The sequence below is a fragment of the Falco punctatus genome, assembly GCF_963210335.1.
Source record: "Falco punctatus genome assembly, chromosome: Z".
Classification (NCBI taxonomy): domain Eukaryota; kingdom Metazoa; phylum Chordata; class Aves; order Falconiformes; family Falconidae; genus Falco; species Falco punctatus.
In genome coordinates, this window is record NC_137586.1 from 62,888,255 (window position 1) to 62,909,732 (window position 21,478).

Below are 21,478 nucleotides of genomic sequence, written 5' to 3' on the forward strand. Positions count from 1 at the left end.
ACGGTCACAGCTCTAAACTGCCTTCAGCTGGTCTGGGTCTTTTTTGTTTCTCATGCACACCAAGTAAGATGAAGGTGAAATCATCACTCTGAATGATACTATTAAAAGGCCTTTTGTGTATTGTATGAATAAGAAAATCTACAGATAATAGTTAATGGAAAGGTTTGCAGCTATTACAGGTTTCTTCATCATGAATGCGAGTTAGACTCCACCTCAAAGAAGTAGCAATTCCCTAGGACTTTCCACTTGCTGAATCGAGCCCACTGTGCTCATTTGGTTGTTTTAGTATATTTTACAGTTTCTTTTCTTTTGTTTTGTCTTTTTATTTCAACAAAATGAAAATAGAGCTCGGAAGTAAGTTGTATAAGCTGTTCCTTTCTAAATTTGCAGAATTTACCACTGTCTGCATGCAATAAATAGTCTTTATTTGTGAACTTCAGTGGTCTGATTGCTGCCATGGAAACACGATCCAGAATCATGATCTTTTGCTGTGATAAGTGAAGTTCATAAAATCAAGATGTTTCATATTTTCTCTTAATGAATTTAGGAATGAAAGTCTGACAGCTTTTGTTAAATCTGGCTGCTGCAGCTAAAGACTTGCCATTACCTAGAGATACATTTTTACAGTCTGTGATAGGTATTGGGTTGATTAACATGGGGCATTATCATGTTGATGTCACTGGTACTTGTGTTGCTACAATAACAATGGATTTCTTGAAATTTTAAAATTCAAATACTAACTGGCAAACAGATGAGTCAGTGAATCTTCAGAAAAGCAGAAAACACATATTCTGCAAATTACTTGAGAGTTGCGCACCAAAACACTAGGGTTATCATTCCTCAGTCAAATTATTTCATGCTTACCTTTGAGTAATTATTCTGTTCTGAGACTGTAATGATAGAGCTCCATACCTGGGAGACACCTCCATACTTTTTACTTTAGAATAGCTGCAGCTCATAGCCCCTGAAAGCACCATTCCTACAGTCCGCATTTATGTTGTGGTTTGAAGGAAGTCTCTAGGGGAAGAAGAGCATATGACGCTCAAGTAACACGCCACCAGCATGTCATTTTTATGTGAACAATTGATTTCTACCTTAACAGAGTTAATTCCATGTGTGTTAAAAGCTATTTCACTCTTCACAATTTACTTTCTCATGGTGGTTAGACTAGATACAAAAGGAAATGCTTGGTATCTAAAGACAGGAACAAAAACTTCCTGATTTTGGAATATCTTCAAGAAGATTTTCTTTAAACTAGTTTTCTAAGTAACACCATCCCTGAAAAGAAGGCAGTGTATGCATTAGCAATCCACCTGCCACAAAATGCTGCCAAACTTATTTTCATTTGACAGCTAACCAAATGGTTGGTTTGGTTGGCCCTACGTGCTAGTAGGCTGCATGGCATCTCATCACACATTGCTTAAAACTGATATGTTGGTTTTGAGAAATGCTATTTCCTGCTTAGAACAGCCACAGGAAAAGTCATTGGAATTCCAAGTATTCCTCTGTTGGGAAATGTTGAACAAATAACTTGCACTTAAGGGAGAAATTGCTTGTTTGTGAACATTGCATCTACAAACCACCCCTTTAGTAGTTAACCTGAAAAACATGGGCTTTGTTTCAGGGAACATGTAAGAAGGGTCATGTATATATCTTTCAAAGAATGCACATAACTAATAATGATGCAGACAGATAGGCTTGAAAGAGAAAAACATACCCTTGTTGCTGCTTCATAGTTTTTCAATGTTGTAATTTAAATCGTGCATTGAAAAGGAATGTCTAATGTAAGTTTAAAATGTAATCATATTTAGATTCACGATTATGTAAGAAAATCAAATGTATTGGCAAGTAAGTTGGTTATTTAGCTGCTGGTCAGATGGAAGTTCTGTTTAAAGTAATGAGAAACTCACTTATCACTGTATTTCCATCAGGTTCAAACACCTGCTAACCCAGTCCATTTCCGACAGAACAGGGCTAATACCTGTATCTAGTCATGTAGGCATGGGAAGATTCTTGATTGATACAACATTAATGACAAAAATCAGTTGTTCTATGTTTCTTCCTATATCTACTTGTCACGATACTGAGGCTTTGAGGAATGTTTTGGCTTTCTTTCATATAGCCTGGATAAATTGTTACCTCCCTTTTTGAATTCAACTTTGACCACGGCGAGTGGTATTCTCAAGGACATCACATTTCCTTGCTCTTTCTTTATTGCGGTGTTGAAGAAGCATGCTTCTCATTGTAGCAGGCACATAACCAATTCTGACTTTACACAAAGTACTCAAGGCATTGTCCATGCAGTATTTGCTCTTATAAGTTTTGTGCATGCTTTTTAGAAATCCTAAGATGACACATACACCAAAAAAATCTGACTTAAAATTGCACTTTTTAGATTAAGAAGTGTAAAAATGGAACAAAGGAAACTGAACGATCAAGCCAACACTTTGGTGGACCTGGCAAAGGTTAGTAGAAAATTAGCGTTACTTTTAACATGCATCCTTTCAAAATGAAGAGTTTATAAGTGAAGTTGTTATGCATTATACATGCAAATATTGTTAACGAGTTTGTTATTTGTAGAAAATGAAAAGATGTGTGTGTTTTGTGGTAAAACCTACTAAATAAACCATCTTGTTTATGGCTCTGGCCAGAGTTTGAATGCACTGTATTTTGGGGGTTTGTTTGGTGGGGTTTTTTTGTACAACTGAAGAATTCAGAGGCTGATTCTGAGAGCTCCTGAAGTGACTGCAGTGGTGCTGGTAAATGCTGAACTGCGAGTGGGCTGTAGTAGTGTAGTGCTGCATAGTGAAGAGATTTCCCGTCCGGTGTCAGTGACTGTGCCATGAGGGACCATAGTACACAGGCTCTCATGCAGACTGGAATTAGAGGTTCTGGTTTTCTATTCCTGTTGTCTTATGTAGCAGTGACTTTGAACAAGTAGGTTTAGGTCTGCATTTGTTTAAATTTTTTAAATGAACAATAGCTGCCTACTTTGCCAGTACATAATAAGACTTTATGGATCTTTTTTAAGACAATTGAGATGAGGTAAGAGGCTGTTCAGTTGCAAACGGCTTGTCTGTTGTTGCTGGGATTTTTTATTAATATAAAACAGTAACTAGAGAGTTAGAGGGCTGAGCTGATAGCATTCCAGGTTTCACATTAGACCTCAGTATATGACAGTTACTTTGATTAGCGTTCTTACTACATTAGAGGCATTAATGGACTTTTCCTAAGGGTTTCTTGTACACCTCTTCATGTACCTAAAACCCCTCCTCAATTAAAAGTGTATCAAGGCAAAGATTAAATTATTCAGTGTTGATTCCCCTTTTGCTTTAAAGAACCACCTGACAACCACAGTTGCTGAAAATACATTTCAGTCTAATGCTCCTGGCAACTGGTAAGGACTTTTCAGATACTATTAAATGTAGACTGCTTTGCTATCAAGGGATATGCTAGCATCTTGAAACAGTGGGCAGAGAAATGGGTTATCGACACTCATCTGATGCTGAAGTGCTTGACACTTCAGGCAGTCAGTCATTCAATTAATTTTCATTGCCTTTGGATAGTTTATAAACTTCAACCAGTTATTCTACTGATTTACATCCAGTTTTAATTTGTGAAGTCTCAGTCTATCAGAGGAAGAAATTGAGTCATTATTTGTAACCAGTTTCAAGTCTCAATGGAATAACACGTTTCGGATTACATTTTTACTGACCACTATGGCATTTTAAAGTACACCCTATATACTTGCTGTAGCCAAATACTGTTTTATGGAGGGCAGACAGATTGGGGAATGCAGAAGCAGAGAAGCATACAACTGAGCTTTTACTCTTTGCACTACATTTCAAAAACAATCCACCCAACTACTCTTAAAACAGCCAGTTTAAGAAAACCTAGTCAGTTTAAGGAGAAAGCAAATGAACATTTGTGTTCTGCTTAGAAGAATGAAGGTATTTAAAACCAGAGGAAATACAGGGGAGTCAAGGCTGTCATGGCTTTGGAGGCTTTGGTCTGCTGGTGGCTTACACAACTGACTGTTCACAAAGTGCATTTCTAAGCACCTGAACTTCTAGAAGAGGTCTTGTCTTTTGTCTAATCCATTTAGACCTTGACAACTAAGGTGCTACTCAAAATATATTACATTTCTGCTCAACAAATTTAGTAGAAAGTTTATTCTGAGTCTACAATGAAAACTAGTTCACAAGACTAGATATTGTTATAATATTCATATTCTTGGGGATTTTTGTGAAGCACAAAACCATTTACAAACCTTTGTAGAGTTATGCTGCTTGTTACAATATTTGTAAGATCTCTCTAAACCTTTGTTTACATCCTTCTACTTTCAGACTCAAAACATCATGTATGACATGATTTCTGACTTAAATGAAAGAAGCGAAGATTTTGAGAAGAGAATTGTCACTCTAGAAACTAAACTGGAAACGTTAATCGGTAGCATTCAAGCTCTCCCTGGACTGATTAGCCAGACAATCAGCCAGCAACAGAGGGATTTCCTTGAGGCTCAGATACAAAATTATGATAAGCATGTTGCCTACAGTGCTGAACGATCACGATCTTTGTCAAGAAGAAGGAGATCATCCTCCACAGCACCACCAACTTCATCAGAGAGTAGCTAGAAGAGAATAAGTTAACCACAAAATAAAAACTTTTTGCCATCATATGGTCAATATTTTAGCTTTTATTGTAAAGCCCTATCGTTCTAACCAGTGTTATCTGGGTTCTGATGTCAGAATCCTGGAAACCTGATCACATTTTAGGCCAAAATGGTGAAAAACTTCTTTTTTTCCCCCTCCTCCTCTCAGATGCACAGTGAATGCACCTGTTATTGCTACATTAGATTGTTCCTCCTGTAATTTCACTAACTTTTTATTCATGCACTTCAAACAAACTTTACTACTGCAGTATATAAATAATAAAAAGGTTAATTTCTGCACATAGTTGCTCGGTTACTTGGACTTAACTAAAAAAAAAGCTCACAATCAAAAGGCCTAATTATAAACTTTTAGGAAACAAAATTGAAGCTTAATTATTTCTCACTATGAAAACTAATTCTCTAAACTTTGCTTGCAGTGGAGGGGGAAAAAAATCAATATTCATCTAACAGTGTGCTGTATATGTATAGTCATTTTAAAAGGTCACTGACAGCTTCAATTTCTAAAGTGAATAATTAAAAATATAGTTTATCCTAGAAAACAAGTTATAAAGTATGATACGGGTTTTTTAAATCTTCTTGGGGCTTTTGTTTAACATGTGTTTGTATACACATACATAGATAACATATATACATATATACCTATGTATATAAAATTATTTATGCAGTGCCCACGGCAAAGATCTTTTAAACTGACTATTTGTAAAGCTACTGGCATGCCCAAAGCACAGGTAAAGTCCTGTTCGTTTATTCAGAGTCTCAAAGTTATGCCAGGTAAGGATGTCCAGATGGAAGCATCACTTTCAAGCTGGAAGTCTCCCATTAATGATGATTGGGTTTTGAAAGTCTTGGGTTGCTACTCTTTCTCCTTTTTGGTGTTTCATGTTTCTGGAGTGAATGACTGGCACACAGGCTTGTGGTGTACACAATTGTGTGATGGCAGCAGTGTTCTGTATATACTACGTTTGGGTATTCCCCATGATTTCTGCTATGCAGTCGAGCGTAGCAAGACACTTTTAGCAATATTTCCCAAAACTGTTGTAAAAAAAACTGCTGTAGATTACAGTTATGGCAGTGGGGTATCTGTGGTACTTTCATGCACAAATAATGTCTCCTGCTGTCTTAAAAAAAAAAAAAAAAAAAAAAACCACACAAAGCATAGTGTACACATTTGTGAAAAAGTTCTGGCTGACTTTTCTCCTGGTTTATATTCCAGAGTAGCAAAACTAAGTAAGCTTCAATGCTCAGCACACACAACTTGCATTCACAATTCCTAATTATAAACAGGAAATTATTTGACTTTATGAAATATCTTACAGTACTTGCTATTTATGAAACATACCAGTCACCCCCTCCAATTTCCAGACAAGGGTGAAACTTTAGCTAAGTTTAACAAGCTGACTGTTTTGGAGGAATACTAATATGTACTAAATACATATTGAAAGAAATGTCAATTACTCCATGAGACACTGTGAGTTCTGATCAGTAGTGGCAGGCAGGGAAGATACTAGTGCTAGTATCTAATACTATGTAATACTAAAGTCAGGGATGAGCCACGCTGGACAAAACAGAAGAGCTGTTCTCCCCAGCACCCAAAATTCCCCAAACCAAAAACCAAATACGTAATCTGAAAAACAGCAGACACTTCAGGTCTACTTAAAATAAAGCATCTGCCTTTTTTGGGGATACAAAATGTGTAACTGATTAATATCAGTTACATTTAGAGGCATTGCTTGTTTATGAAAAGGTCGGGAGTGTCTCTAACACTTTTCACCTCCTTGAGACAGGTGGTGAGTTTGCAGTATTTTTCCCCCTAGGTGAGCAGGAGAGTTGCATGCCTTTGGAGTGCCTTGTTTACAGACTGTGGTATTTTGTGACTGGAAATAATGAGCACTATGTATATGCGGTTCTGCTTTTGTTTTTGTGAATTTCATTTTCTAAGGAAAGCATGGATATTGTACAATGCTAATACTGTGCTGGTCCAGTCCTAAGCTAGACGAGATTTTGAGTGGTCATGAGGACACGCACTTTACATTATTTGCAGGATTAGAAGTAGTGATTAATAATATTGGAATTTAATAGTCAACTTTCAGAATTCTTTTTTTGAAGCTTTTTTTTGTTCATTCTCCCATTTTTTGTGTTGAATTTAGAATATTTTTCTTATCATTGTGTGTGAAATACACTTGCTGTAGCATGAATACATTCCTTTTTGTTGCGTCAGCTTGAACAAGCACTTTCACGCTTTACAATACCTTTTTTTATATTTGTAAGACCCTTTTTTAGCTCCACATTGAAAATCCTTGCCAGTCTGTCTGTTTGGATTAAGATCTGTCTGGTTTGAATTCTGATGTGAAAGAGCAACTGTCATCTTTAACCTCTCAATTTCTTCTACACAGTAGGACTCAGGAGCCTGAAACTGCTGAATTCTTGCAGCAGCTTTGTGCAAGCAGGGTTGTGAGCACTAACCCTGTCAGTAGGGTTCTGTCACAAGCTGGTAAATTCTTCTGAATTCCTTTCTTTGTTTTTAAAGCAAACAACCAATAGTGACACCATGGAATACTCCAGTTCAATTTCTTAATTCACTTTAAAGAGCACTACAAATATTTATCTGCATTTTTTGTAGTAATAATCCTTTTCTTCTAATACCTGGTTTTGAAAAGCACTTAAGCACAACACATGAATCCAGTCAAAGACAAGACAGATACAAACTTATATTCAGGAGAGCACAAAGCAACATGGCTTTGATTTTCTTACTCCTGATGCAAAATTCCTTTTAATCTTTCCTTGTTTGAGTTTTGTAGTACCACAAATTCCATTACTGATTTTTTATTTCCAAAACTTAAACTTCTTCACTGTTCTCAGCATATGTGCTCACCAAAAGGAAAAAGTAGCATTATAGCAAATCTCTGAAACTGCTTGTGTAGTTGAACGTAGATTTTTCTTTGAAAGATTGTTTACAAATGAAAAGGAATCTTTCTGATAGCATACAGTATAGTTCCCATGTTACAGTTTAAAAGCTTCATGTGCTTCTTGCTTTAGTCTCACCAATAGGAAAATTCAGCTTTCAGTTGCTATTGAATTTCTCCTTTTCACTGCATTCCAGACGCCGATTCTGTTTATCAGTTACTTTGGAGTCTTGTTGCTAATCCCTGCATTTTTAATGACATTTAGCAAAGATCCCCTGCCTGAAATGTAAGAACACAAATAGGCCTGTTCACTATGCTTAAAACTAAGTACATTGATTTAAATAGTAATTTTTAGTTGCATTTAAGTTTTTGCAGGATCAGAATAATAAATTCACAGATATTATACTTGCAAATGCTCTAGCTCCGCAAATCATTATCTGCTGTAAGCCTGCAGATCTACCCAGACAGACTTCTGCAACTCAGCCTTTCTTTACCTCCTGCTGCTGCATAAGGATGGATCTGATATGGAAAGAGCTTCACTATCTGAAAGTTAAGCATCCGGCTTAGGAGTTCTAAATGCCTTTTGGAAATCCATACCTTTCCTTGTGAGCTATTTAAAAAACGTGGCTCCCCAGACTGAGTCTGAATCACTGTCATCATTACAAGTCAAAGATAAGTAATAGGCATACAGTTTTCCTGCCACTTAGTTTGTAAGACTCCTTCCATGTCAGATCATATGTGGACAGTCAAATTGATAGACTGCACACTTAAAAGCATATCTAAGCATAAAAGAATAACTGGTTTAAATATGAATGTCTAATATTCAGAATAAAACCTATTACCCATATCAGTACTACAAATGGATATTGTCTGAAAGCTCTTTTCCCCTAACCGAAAGTAACGAAAAATTCTTAGTTTTGTCTGTGGAAGAAAAATTTTCTGATTAGTAAGTCTGTTCTCTTGTGAGCTCTATCTACGGAAGGAAGATTTTCTGATTAGTATGTCTGTTCTCTTCATCTGCCAAATTTTTTTGTGGCTCATGTTGTTTCTTTAAAAGAAAGTCCTTAAAGTCCTTTTGCCTTTTTGGTCCACGCCTCTCAAAATTATTATTAATTGGTGAGAAGCAGTCAAATAAAGAGGGGAAGGGAGGAAAGAGCTAACAGCGCTGTCTCACTTTCAGAAGCTTACCCCTGCATCAGCGTGTTTTATGTGCTCTGATAGGAACTGTCACAAATTTCCTCCAACATCACTCCTGGCTACCTAGGTACAAGCCAGCTGTAGCCCAGGAAGAGCACTGCCCTATCAGTACAGTCCTGAGGTGGATCTTACCCACACTCGGAGCCAACCATTTATGATGTGGAACTTTATGTATGCATAATAAAACTAACCTACCTCCGTCAATCAGGGTTTATGTTTCTGATCCTATACCTGTTAGCACAGGTGCAGAGAAGACTGAGCTGTAACATCTGTTTGCCTTTCTTCTCCAAACCGTGTAGGGAGTATCTATAAGGATCTTTGCCCCCTCCATGACTGAGAGAATAAAGAAAAAGAGATGCTTAGGAGACACTGCGGTCCAGCGTGCACACGTGTAGCTCTGACCCACCTGAGTGCCTCACCATCTGCATGTCAACCCTGGCCCAGAAACCACAAGTGTCACTCACTATAGAGTGAGTTTGCACAGCACTGAGCAAATAAGCCATGTCTCTCAAGAACATCCTGATGCACAGGATGATTGCAATAAACAGGAGAGTTCTGTTAATTTATGCAACTGCTCAAGACTTGTGGCTTAGTGTAGCACTGAGCCTAATGCAGACACTTGACTCCCTGCCAAGAATGGCTTGCAGCTGGGCAGTGCAACACAGAGATGGAGCAGGTGCAGCATAGTCTGGGCTAGGGTGTGTAGACATGCCTTGAGAAAGCTAAAATGGAGGCAGTTGCCAGAATTAGCATGACCACACTGCTGTATGTTAGACTTTATTATAGTGATACAGTTGAAGGTCCATAAGGTCAGTAATTTTCAGGCTTTTATTTGAAGCAGATTCTGCTGCAGAGGACTGCAAAGCCTTTCTGCATAATGGAGGATATAGGACACACCTGCAGTGCAAGAAAATCTCTGATCCACAAACACGAACATGTTGCAATCTAGTGTGGCAAGTGATCAAATCTGATGGAGAAGTGAAGCACAACATATTTTATGCTGACTTTCTTTGTACTCAGATTCACTTAAACCCATTAATATCTTCAAATATTTAGGACCGTCTAGACGATTTTCAGTTATACATGAAACAAGCAACAAGCTTTTAGTTAGAATAAAACATTCTAGTTTAATGTGATGCCTATTCTAACCTCTTGTTCCCTTCCAAACCTGCATTTCCAAGTATCTTGAGTCTAAAGAGGAGCCACATGTTCTGCAGTGTGGTGACAACAAAGCAGGTCTGTGAGTGGAAAAGCACCTGCAGTCCAGATAAATGGTCAAGCATCATGTGACACCAGGAATAATAATGAAGCTAAAACTTTCAAGTAGGTGAACTGACCAGCTACTGGCCTCAGAGCTTAGAAAACTTTTAAGTGAAGCCTCACTCCACGTGTGAAAGTCATGGGTACCAGTGAACTGTAAGAGACAGTGCAATTACATTTCCTGACAATGAACAGTAGGGACACACTATTACAGAGTATGAGGGTGGCTTATCACACAGAAATAAAAGAAGATATCTTTTATTACAGAACTCCAAACTCTGTAACAGAAAGGAGAAGACCTGAAAGAGCTTGTGCTAGATTATTGTCTCAAAAGACAGGCATCTAGCCTCCAGAAAATTTGCGAGAGATGAGGTTTCAACCTCAGAAGCAGTTTTGCACACTCAGAATTGCCCTTAAAAAATTTTTAAAAAATTACAACGTGCTGAGTAGCCCAAATCTGTGCAAAATGAGGTGTGGGAGTGCTCTGCCTCTCCAAAGTGACTGAGTCTAGATTCCTGTTGGAGAGGTTAGAAATGTCCAGTGTTCAGCACATGAACCTGACATGCGTGTAGGAGAACAAGAAATCTATCTTAAGACTCACTCCTAAACTTAACCTCCAGGTTCAAATAGTTGTGGCAAATTCATTAACATTGCAGTAATGATCAGAGCTCCAATATTTTATTTTTGCAAACATCACTTACAGTGCACATGCACATGCGCGCTTTGATTAAAAGGTGTCTCAACAGTCTGTGCCACCCGCACTCTGTCCATCACTCCTGCCCACCTCAGCCCTTTGCTCTATGCATTTTCCTCCAGCATCTGCCGAGCACTGGGGGCCATAGCTGCCGCTGTCAGCATCCCTGGAATGGAGCCACCAGTACTGACCTGGAAGGCAAGGTGGCCCCGAGGCACTTCAGAGGCCACTGGCCCAGTGCAGGTCACTGGAGAGAGCAGACAGCAAGACCAGCCTAAAGGCAGTCACAGCCCCTCATCAGGGCATGCAGCTGCTGTTCTCCCTACCACATCACTGCATTCTTCTATTTCTTAAATGGTCTTATGGACTGAAAAATGTTTTTCCTGTCACATCTCAGGTGTGATAAGACCTCACTCATTTTGACAGGCTGTACTGCTGCTGTGAGGAAGGCACAAGGTCACTGCTCCACTGTGAGCAGCTCTCCATGCTGGAGGTGGAAACAGGCAACACTCCACCAGCACCAGCTACCAAGAGCCAAGGGGAACAAACCTCAGGAAGATGTTCTGTCTGGGCATTGAGATTCAGGAGCTTAGCTTCTAAGTGGTTAAAGTCTACTTCCAAAAAAAATGGGGGGGGGGGGGGGGGGGGGGGCGGAAATGGTGCAAGGAGAGATGTCAGTTAGCCTTTCTTGATGTCTGTGTTGGCTGGAATTCAGTCTCATTTGTGCTGTGTGACCGTGTGACAAAAGACCTGCAGATTCACTCCTGAGCGTGCTAGTTCAGAAAACAGTCCCAAGGCTGAAATGTGCTAGCAAGACACCTAGCTTCGTTAACTCCCTTTGAAACAGAGCCTTCAGTGCGTTTGGCTGGTAACAGTTGATCAGACACATTGCATTATCTGCGGTTTCAACACGCTTTGAAAGTGCCTCCTGCTGCTAGTCCTCAGGACCCTCTGAGGAGTGTATTGACTTCAAGCAGCGCAGCTGGAACCACTGCTGGGCCATTTCCACAGGCATGCTGGGAAGTGTCTATGCCCACTGAATTCACCTGGTCAGCAGATGCTGTAGCACCTTTTACTGGCTGCTCAGCACATCGCCCGTGATTAGGTCTGGAGAGAAGAAGCTTTCCCATAATTTCCCAAGGTACTTCGGAAGATAATGCAGGAATAGCTGGAAGGGTTTCTGTTCTTTGAGGCTTTTTAGTTACAATCTACATACAGAGGAAGCTAATCAGGGACCAAAAGTGCAGCGGTAGGAAATTAGGCCATACTTATTTCAGTTATCAAGTGCATGAAAAGAAGCATAAAAATGGTACATAAGAAATAGACTGCTTTTCCAGAACCCCCATATTCAGGATTACATTTCCAGCCTTGCTACCCTGTTTTCTTCAGCCTATAAAATGTATTTAGTGGTCCAGCTACATTTATTTGCAATTTGAAGCAACTGCTGTAATACCGCAGTTGACATATGTGCATTTCCAGAATTACAGACACTCTTCAGCAGAAGGGAAACAGAATAGAGGTGGGTAAGTAGCAGGTAAGGTTTCCAAATAAGTGTTGCAACAAATTTCAGAGAGATAGAAATGGGACAGAGAAAGGGTTTGATCTTCAGCTGGCACAGCCTGCAGCCTCTGTTGGTGGTCAATGAATAGTTCTGAATTGTGCTTTGGAGGCCGTGTCCTCATCTGCCATGGAGAAGATAATGGGTGTTCTCTACAGACAACGTAGACATGGTCTAGTGCCTGGTGGCAGCACAAAAGCATCTGTAGCCCATATGAACGTCTACTTCCCCTGCCAGCTTTCTGCTCAAAGATCTCCAAAGGCAGCATACAACATTCAAACAGGACTAGCCACAAAACAAAACAAAACAAAACAAAAAAACAGGCAGCTAGACTGCTACCACACAAAATACTTGCTTTTAACTGTTTAACATTTGCTTTCTTTTTCTTCTGCATTAAAAAGATTAAAAAGGAAGAAATGTGAAGAACAGTATTGGTTTTATTCAGTAGAAACAGCTTGTTTCCATGACATTTATACATTAAGCTTTTTCTAAATGACAAGCAGATTGGCAAAGTCTCCCTCCTTTTTATTTTAAAAGTTGTCTTCACCCTCCCCCCCTTTCATCTTTTGTTAATGGATATTAAAAAGACATTGTCAGGTGCCGAAGCCTTTTGTAATCTTCTAAATTGGGGGGAAAAATGTCTCTTACGTGTGTATGAAATAGCCAGACACTAGCCGGTGGCACTTGTTTGCGCGATTCAGGGTATGAAGTTCCACCTGCACTAACTCACACTGCTCTGCAAGGGGCTGCAGCATAGCACACCTCACACCACTTCACAAGATGTTTCACAGTTGTTTGAACAGTTCTGGCTTAGTTCAGCTGAGTGCATGATAAATTGGCTGTGCACCAAGGCTAGGTGCAAGGCAACTGCGCAAAGGAGCCCAGCAGAGGATATGGCAATTTCTGTTTTGTGAATGAAGAAGCACTGTCCTACTGCTCTGCTTAGTTCACTTAAATAGACCCACAAGCTTCCCTGAAGCTGCATGTGTATTATTGCTCCAAGCAATCTGCAAGATGACTGTGAGAAAATCTTGATGGCAAATAAATTAATTTCTGTTGCAAGACCTGATATTTCTGGTAGATAACTTTCCCATGGAAGGGAAGTCACTGAGAAAAACAAAGTTATCTATCCAAAGTGATGTATAGGAAATAGCACTCCTTTCCCTGAGACTTGATTTCTAACCGCTCAGGGATGGATGTACATCACCCAGACCTGTAAATATACTTGGAGTTCAGTGCTTCTGGAAAAAAAAAAAAAAAAAAAAAAAAAAAAGACATTGCCTTTGCTTTTATTTCTTTTTTTTTGAATTTTTTTTAGGAAAATCTTTTAAGTTAATCCAAAGGCAGAGTAGAAATGACACTCATAGGCAAAAAAATATTTTTCATTTCTGCAAAGTGCATTTTCTGAACCACAGATTTCAGCTGTCTAATTTTCTGTACGTGCTCGGATGACTTAAATGTAACGATACTTATTAGAGCAAGAATTGGCACTCAGATTTCTTCTTCTGCTCCTTCCCAGGTGCATGCTGTGATGACTATCCATCAGCTTCATTCTCCCTGTGACAGGATATTCTCCCCTAGAAAGCTGGAAGGATGGGCTGAGATTACCATAGCAAGTACAAAGTACTTACTTTCTTTTTCTTGTCGTGTTGGCTGGGAGGAAGCCCTGGCTTTGCTCCTTCCTCTTTGGAGTCAGAGGCAATCTGAAGTTTTACATCAGGCAACATTGTGCAAGTGTAATATGAAAAATAATGAAGCTGTTTCTGGTATGATTTGGAAGCAAAACAGACAGGTAGCAGCTCAATGATGCAAATGCCAGAAACACTCTGAGAACTAATGCTGTGGTTAAATGCCTTTTGTGAAGTTAGCCCTAGGCTTTTTCTATTCCCAACTCGGTTTTGTGAGGAAGATTTTAAAAAAATGGACCAAAAAAAACCCACCAACCTACAGCATTTTTAAAAACCAAAGCAGAAAGATAATTCCTTTAAAAGTTCTTCTAAAACAGAATGAATGAACACTTTTTTTATTTATTTATTTTTTTCCCAGAAATAAATGATTCTGCACTTTGGAGACTAATCCCATAGGGAGCCAGCAGTGACAACAGGCAGATTCACAGGTTGCCCTATCAAATTCAGTGCTTTTGCTTTCTAATAGCTGCATTACCCTGTTAGCATTCAGAAACACTTATAGCACCTCCAGCGCAGTAGGTTACCAATACTTTTGGCTTTATGAGGAAAATAGGAGCCAACACCCAGTTAGATTGCTGTTTACCTGTCCAAGCACTATATTTGAGCACAGCAATATCGCGCAAATGAACGCTAACAAATGTAACTCACCAGCCAGGCGATCATCGAAGCAGAAACTTCTGCCTGGCTGGCGTTTGTATGACGCTTGGACACACAATGCTGCTCCCTGACTGTAGCTGGCAGTACCTGGCCAGCCTGCTGCCCTGCCTGCTTGCGCTTCCTATAGCATTCTTGCAGCCCTGAGAGGCACCAGGCATGTCCTATCTTAGAATCAGGCTCAGCAGCCATTTTTCTATTACAGTCTTAGATAATGAGTGAAGATTGTGTTAACACAAGCAGACGCCTAAACTCCAGATTTCTGTACTGTAATCATAAACTTTTTTTACGAAACACTCCCACAGTAAAGAAATACAGGTATTTATATGAATCAGCAAGGAGAATGTGCCATGTTGTACATTTCGCTGCCTTAGGAGAACAGATTATATTAAAAGGTCCCAGAGCTGCTTAAAATTCTACTAAAGAGTGTTGACTTTAATAATAAAGGATATGTTTATATTTTTATTGAATGTTGTTCCATATATGGCAATAAGTGAATGGGAAGACACTGTTAAAAGTTTTTTACTATTCTATTGATGCCACGTGGGCCAAACCTAGCAAGCTGGTTAAAGTAAGACCATATGCTATTTGAGTCATGGTTATAGAAAAGCTTAGTCTGATCAAGGTTAAAATTGCTTAGACATGAAAATGTACAGAGCAGTACAACAACTGAGTTATTAAACTCAGAGATTAAGGGCATTAATTACCATTTTAGTGCTGATTTCTTATAGAAGGATTTGAGTACCTGTTGTCCTATAAGTGTTTTCTCTTCAGCTATGATTTAAGAGAGCAGCTGAATGTAACAAGAGAAAGCTTAACTCCAAGAGTTGAGTGATACACCCAATTAAGGAGAAGTACTTCCTGGAAAATGTCTACATTCTTTCCCCTCACCCCAATTCCCCTCACTCCAATTCACCTATTCATCTTAGTGTATCACGACATTTTAATTCTAACCATCTTTCCTAGGTAACCCCCAGAACAAGCTGACCCACTACATCTTTTTATGATGACTTAGTTCTCCCTGTTATATTCCAAGATGCTTTGGATGCCAAATCCAGGTCTGAGTATTCCACTAGACAGCTTGACTATCTTGGGAGGAGGTATGTGAAATACAAGTTGAGCAGCACCCAAACTCTTTTGAAAGCCCTGGTTATAAAATATTATTAAAACTATTTTTTAAATCTCATTTCCCCTTAGTTAAATGGGATCTCTCTAAATTCCTAGAGTATAACATAGAGGCATAATATAGGAATTTCTGTAGTAGACACACAAACAATAGTGCTAGAATACTTGGTTATGCATTAAATGAAGGGGGAAAGCTAAACCAGCAGTGTTATTGCTGATATTTTTCACTTAAAACATTGCAAGAATTTAATGCTTTGTAAAATGCTCTAAGTGATTTCTTTTACAAGAGGTTCAATGGTTTCAGAGGTAATTTGTAACATGCAACAATTTGGGTGTTAACAAGTCACTGAAAAACAATCACATCAGGTTTTGCTGATGAAATATTTATGCAGCATCCCTGTTTTCAACTATGCTAGACTATAAAAGAAGTACATGGGATAAATTGACATGTTCAAGGGCTTTTCCCTTCTTTCAGTTTTGCATTATTTCAGTATTCCTTGAATTACTGACAAGAGATGAGTGCTGTGGTTTGAAGAAAAAAGCCCATGCTGAGTTTTAAGGTTTCTTTTAAAACATGGATGCTCTTTTCAAACCTTATGCAAAAAATGGCGGTTGCTTCATTGTTGATGACCTGCTTTCTTTCGGACTTCCACACACTTTTCGTTTGTCTTTTCTTTAATGACAAACACACAGAAGTCTAGCATGGGTACCTGTGGCACACCAACTGACCTGGAGTCATGTTTTTGTTACTCAACACCTCACTCCTCCTCCCAGGCAACAAAGTTCAAAATTCATTGGACTACAGAAAATTTACATTCATCTAACTTCAGCCAGTTCCTATCAGTTCTATAACAAAGACAACCAGAGGAAAAATATCCATTATGCTAATAACAGGTAATGGATGGGGCAAAAAAAAAAAAAAAACAAACCCATAGAAGTATTTTGGAAACACAGTCAGTCTAGATTAATGATGGCCTTTTAAACAGGTTTCAACAGGCTTTAGACAAAGCCTTTACTGGTTTAATAGGATCAGAAAGAATAAATACTACATTTCACCTCTTGGTCAGATGCTGAGACCCAGTGCTGTTCTACCTGTAGCAGCTTCAGCGTTTCAACTCTGAATATATTTTCTAGGTTCTGTGAAATAGTCTGTTCAATTCTTAATGAACAACAGCATCTGCTCTCAGTTCTGCTGGGAGTTCTGTTCACACAACTATTGTCAGCGCTCTACAACTGAAGTCCTCCTTCGCTCCTCTTTCAAAGGGACTCTCTTGTTTCCACAAGTTGCAAAGGGTTAACTTTAGCAGCAGCTGCCACTTGCTAGTTAGAAATCCTCCCGATGGATTCTCAACTGGTTGTAACTAACTTCTGAGGAAGCGAGGTAATGCCAGGAGAAAACTAGAACATCAAATAGCTGGCACCCTATATAACTGTGGTTAATTGTTAGCTTTATCATATTACAGGCAAAGAGAATGTAGCCATTCCCTGACACTAGTGGAGAGAAAACAAGTTAAAATTAATGGAGTATGGCACACCCAAATCTCAATTTTTATATGTATATATATATATATATATATATATATACCTATACACACACACACACACACACACACACACTGTCATATATAAATCAGTCAAGAATTAATATGTCAAGGAATAAATAATTCTAATTTAAGATTTAACTTTCTCAGGCACCTGTAATTGATGTAAGATTAATACACCTCCATTACTACATAAATTCATCTTCTTGGCTAGCATTAACAATTTCTTCCTGTAAAAATTTTACGTATTTGCACAGTAGATCTTCATGACCTGCCTGTTAAATCTTCCAAAAGAAAGAAGGTATTTTGCTGCAGTTTGTTTCCCATGAGTACAGAAGGAAGTCCACTACTATTGCAGCTTCTAGCAAGCAACAGCCATCAAGGAAAAGCAATTCAAAGCAGTGGCTGTTGTGTGGTTCCCCAGCAGCAGGGGATGGCTCAGAGGCCCTTCCACCTTGCTGCTGCAGTCCCTGGGAGCTGTGAAGCCATCTAACTGCAGAGGTCTTGAGGACAGTGAAAAATAGTTCAGCACCAAGTCAGCTTTTAACACTTGGGTTTGTTCTGTATGGGAACGAAGACAAAACAAAAAATGAATGAAGCCTTTCAAAAGTATTCATGGTAAATAAAATGGTTCTACAGTACACTGGATACACAGGATTGGGGTATTCCTGGAGATGATGGCTGAGTCCCTGCTTTGCAGCACTCATAGGACTAACGTTTTCCTGCACATCAAATAATGGTAGTTTATACTTTCATTGGACATGTCAGCCACATACTCATTTGCAGTTCAGCAAAAGGCTCCCTCAATTTATTTAAGTCATGAATGAGAACAACACTTCTGCATTAAATAATTCACCCTCAATGAAAAAACTAATTTCTCTGAAAACACATTTGACCAGCTTCCCCCTAGAGAGCATGTGCATCTTCCCACACCAGTTTGGTCAACAGAATCCATGTGGAGCAATATTTACTTCTAGGTAGGCTAAATTAGAAAGGTAGGGCACTATAGACTCCTAGCATTTGTAGATAAAGTCAGACCCATCATACAAACTTCCAAGTATGATTAATTTGCTCCTAGCTATAGATTAGTTGTGACACTCATTAAACTCGGGTTTTTTGGTTTTGGGGGTTTTTTTTGAGAAAAGGAAGTAAATGGCAGTACTAATTATACCAGCAGGTTTTGTTAGTGAGGAGATGGGAATATAGTTCATAGGGCAAAAAGATGCTCAGCATTTTTTTCCTCACCCCCCTAGAAAAGTTACCACCTTACTCTGTCAGTTATGTTGTTTAAAAGCCCAGAGCCTTTCAATCTAATAATGCATCTTTTTACAGTTAAGTACAGCTTAGAGTATTTTTTCCCTTAAGGTATAATTCTTTTTTCACTTAATGGAGGTGCCTATACATTATTCATTTGTTTTCCTTCAGCAACAGGAGAGTACTTCCTTGGGTTTTATTCGAGGTCCACATAATTGTATTTGTTTATACAAATCTGTTCATCTTCACAGTTAACTTACTTTTCTCCAGGCTGTTGGACATCTACCAGAGCACTAAACAGAAAGCAGCATAGTAAAGCAACAGGTTCCTGAAATGGATAGGTGTGATCATCAGATACAATCCATCCTCACGTCATTGAAAGTATGTGCTACCTTCTGTTTCATTTTTTTTTAAATACTAGGATTTTGGATTATTTATATTGACAATAGGGCAGGGTAAGTTTGTTCTGGTTAGCAGCAACTGGGTTTGTTTTGTGTTTTTGGTGTCACTTTAGGCAGTGAGGTTACCCCTACCCTCTCCCAAAGGCATCTAAATCTATTCAGGTTTAAAAGCATGAGGGAAACTCATCCACCAAGTTTGCCCTGTGAAACCATGGCAGAATTTGGAAGTTTCAATCAAGACTGGACCCCTAAGCTCATAAGGCCATCTGCTGCTCTACCAGCGTTTCCACCAGCAAGCTGTTGGCAGCTCTCTGGAATTTGCATATCATGTTTCAAAAGACATAACCTTTCAGATACACAGCCTGCAAATCCTTGACACCTAACTTTGGCAGTCAGGGTCACACAGGATAAACAAGGAAACGCACAGCTCTCACAAGACAGAGGCTTTCATTATGCCAGATCCTGATATTTTTTTAAAGGGCTGATATTGTCAGTGTATCAATTTGCTTAGTACCACTTTTACCCTATATTGAGATGGCCCAAGGTATCTTTTGTCCGAAGTAACCTTTTAGACCCTAGCTAGTGATAGTGCAGAAAATCTAAACCCTTTTGGTAAGGCTTTGGATTTTTGTGCTGCTGTTTATGTAGTTTCCCTTTCGGTTTTCATTTTACGTTGGTTTCAGGGTTTGAAGTCTGCCTACAAATGCACTGCAACTTCCTTGGTTATGGCAACTAACTTGGAAGGTTACCAAATGCCATAAGCATTTGGAGACTGCTGTCTATCCAAAATTAAGAAAGCTAAATAAAAAAGTAAGATCTTAGACAACCCAGCTGCAAGAATTAAGATGAAAAAACATGTTTCTAAAATGAATGTACTAGCATATTTCATCTTTGGTATTTTCTTTCTGTTCCTTATTTCCTGTCAATTTCTGCAGTTTCTCTCTTTGATTTGAAACTCTTGCCCATGAACTTCAGCCCTTACAGCCTTGCACAGCTGTTTCCCCCTGAGGGAAGGTAGCCAGAGACCAAATAAGCTGCAAGCCTCCCTGGGGAATTCAACAAAGCCCAAACCAAAAATGCTTGTAGCAACAGATGAAGCTGTGAAAGGAAAGATGGAGGTCCACGCTAATTAAAAGAGTGTTGCCAGTTAGACAAGAATAACACTGGGAAACCCTTTCACGATCTCTGGGCTTTCCTTACAAAAACTTGCAAGTTTTAATACAGCTGTAAGAGCAGAAAGAGGGTCCCTGACCATAGTTGAGTCTTTCGGATGAACAGGCACAATCATATGACAGGAGACAGCAGACAGCTGAATGTCAACTTAATCAAACTGGAGCTGTCATGGATGATTGTAAACCTCGATACCTTTTCTGCTCATGTGTGGTGGATCTACACAGCTATTAACTTTGCTATCAAACTCCAGAGAGGTGGTTTTAGCATGGTTGTCACAAACTGGTCTAGAAGAGATGACTGAAATGTGTCTGCTGTTGCAAAAAAGACAGTGTAGGATTCCAGACCAGTCAGGTTGATATCATCACTTCCTTAAAAAAAAAAAAGCGAACTACCAACAACAAAAAGAACCCTCCTTCCTTCTCCAAACCCATCACTCAATACCCTCAATACCCTCTATGTAATTCACAAAGACTCACAGGTAAGCAGTTCCATGAGTGGAGGGACCATGGCTAAGGGTCCAGCTCTTGTATGGATACTGCCATGCCACAGCCCTTCCACCAGCAGTACAGTAATAGATCTTCTCCTCCCCAAGATGCTAAGGTCCTAGAAGTTTTGTAAAAAATGTTTGGGCTTACTCTTCTACTCCACTGTTATTTTTTACTGAAATTAGCCAACTGTTTCAAGAGGAACGAAGGGACTAATTGGTTGCACAATCCTGCATGCCTTGCTACTTTAGGAAGCCAGGTCAAAGCACTTTATATACTCCCACAGAAGTACTAAGCTCTACCAAAACTAGATAGATAGATAGCTATTGCACAGTTATTGGTAACTCAGAACTAACTTGGAATCACTGCCTGAGTCACAAAATCTCATTCCTCTACAACTGCAGAGAATCCTGAAATGGATGTCTAGCTCAGACATCTTCACAAGACTCCTTTCATACACAGGTATTTGTTAATTAAATCTCCTGGCTGAGCCGTGGCAATGACATGCATGTCACCTTTCAGAGACAGCTAGGGGGTGGAGGTGTAGGAGGTGCAGAAGAAAAGAAATTTTTGCTTATAGGCTCCTAACATACACTTCATACACTAACTACAGGACTACTCAGAAAGCATTGGCAATTTCTAGGAGCTGAAGTTCACATTTGAATACCTCAAGCCCTCAGTACCTTACAACACAGCTTTTTAGGCCAGAACAATCTAGCCGTGTATATATTAAAGCACACCAATGTTTGCTTATGTACACATAAAGAAATCTACCTTCTGGTCTGAGCCCATATTTACCACTGATGTTTTCTATTTCTCCTCAACATAACATTATATTAGCTATCAGTTCTATTTTTCAGTGTTCTTATGTTC

General features: G+C 39.1%; 2 protein-coding genes across 2 annotated transcripts in view; one reads left to right on the forward strand and one right to left on the reverse strand.

The window, feature by feature from the left end:
* KCNN2 (potassium calcium-activated channel subfamily N member 2) overlaps positions 1 to 5,732 on the forward strand; it is a 77,339-nt gene extending 71,607 nt beyond the window's left edge. Inside the window, exons 8-9 of the mRNA XM_080371230.1 lie at positions 2,396 to 2,465; positions 4,347 to 5,732. Of these exons, the coding sequence (XP_080227356.1) occupies positions 2,396 to 2,465; positions 4,347 to 4,634 (358 nt within the window). The 3' untranslated portion in view covers positions 4,635 to 5,732. The remainder of the gene's footprint in view (positions 1 to 2,395; positions 2,466 to 4,346) is intronic.
* Positions 1 to 21,478, reverse strand: part of MCC (MCC regulator of WNT signaling pathway) — a 715,741-nt gene that overhangs the window by 633,533 nt on the left and 60,730 nt on the right. The window lies entirely within an intron of this gene.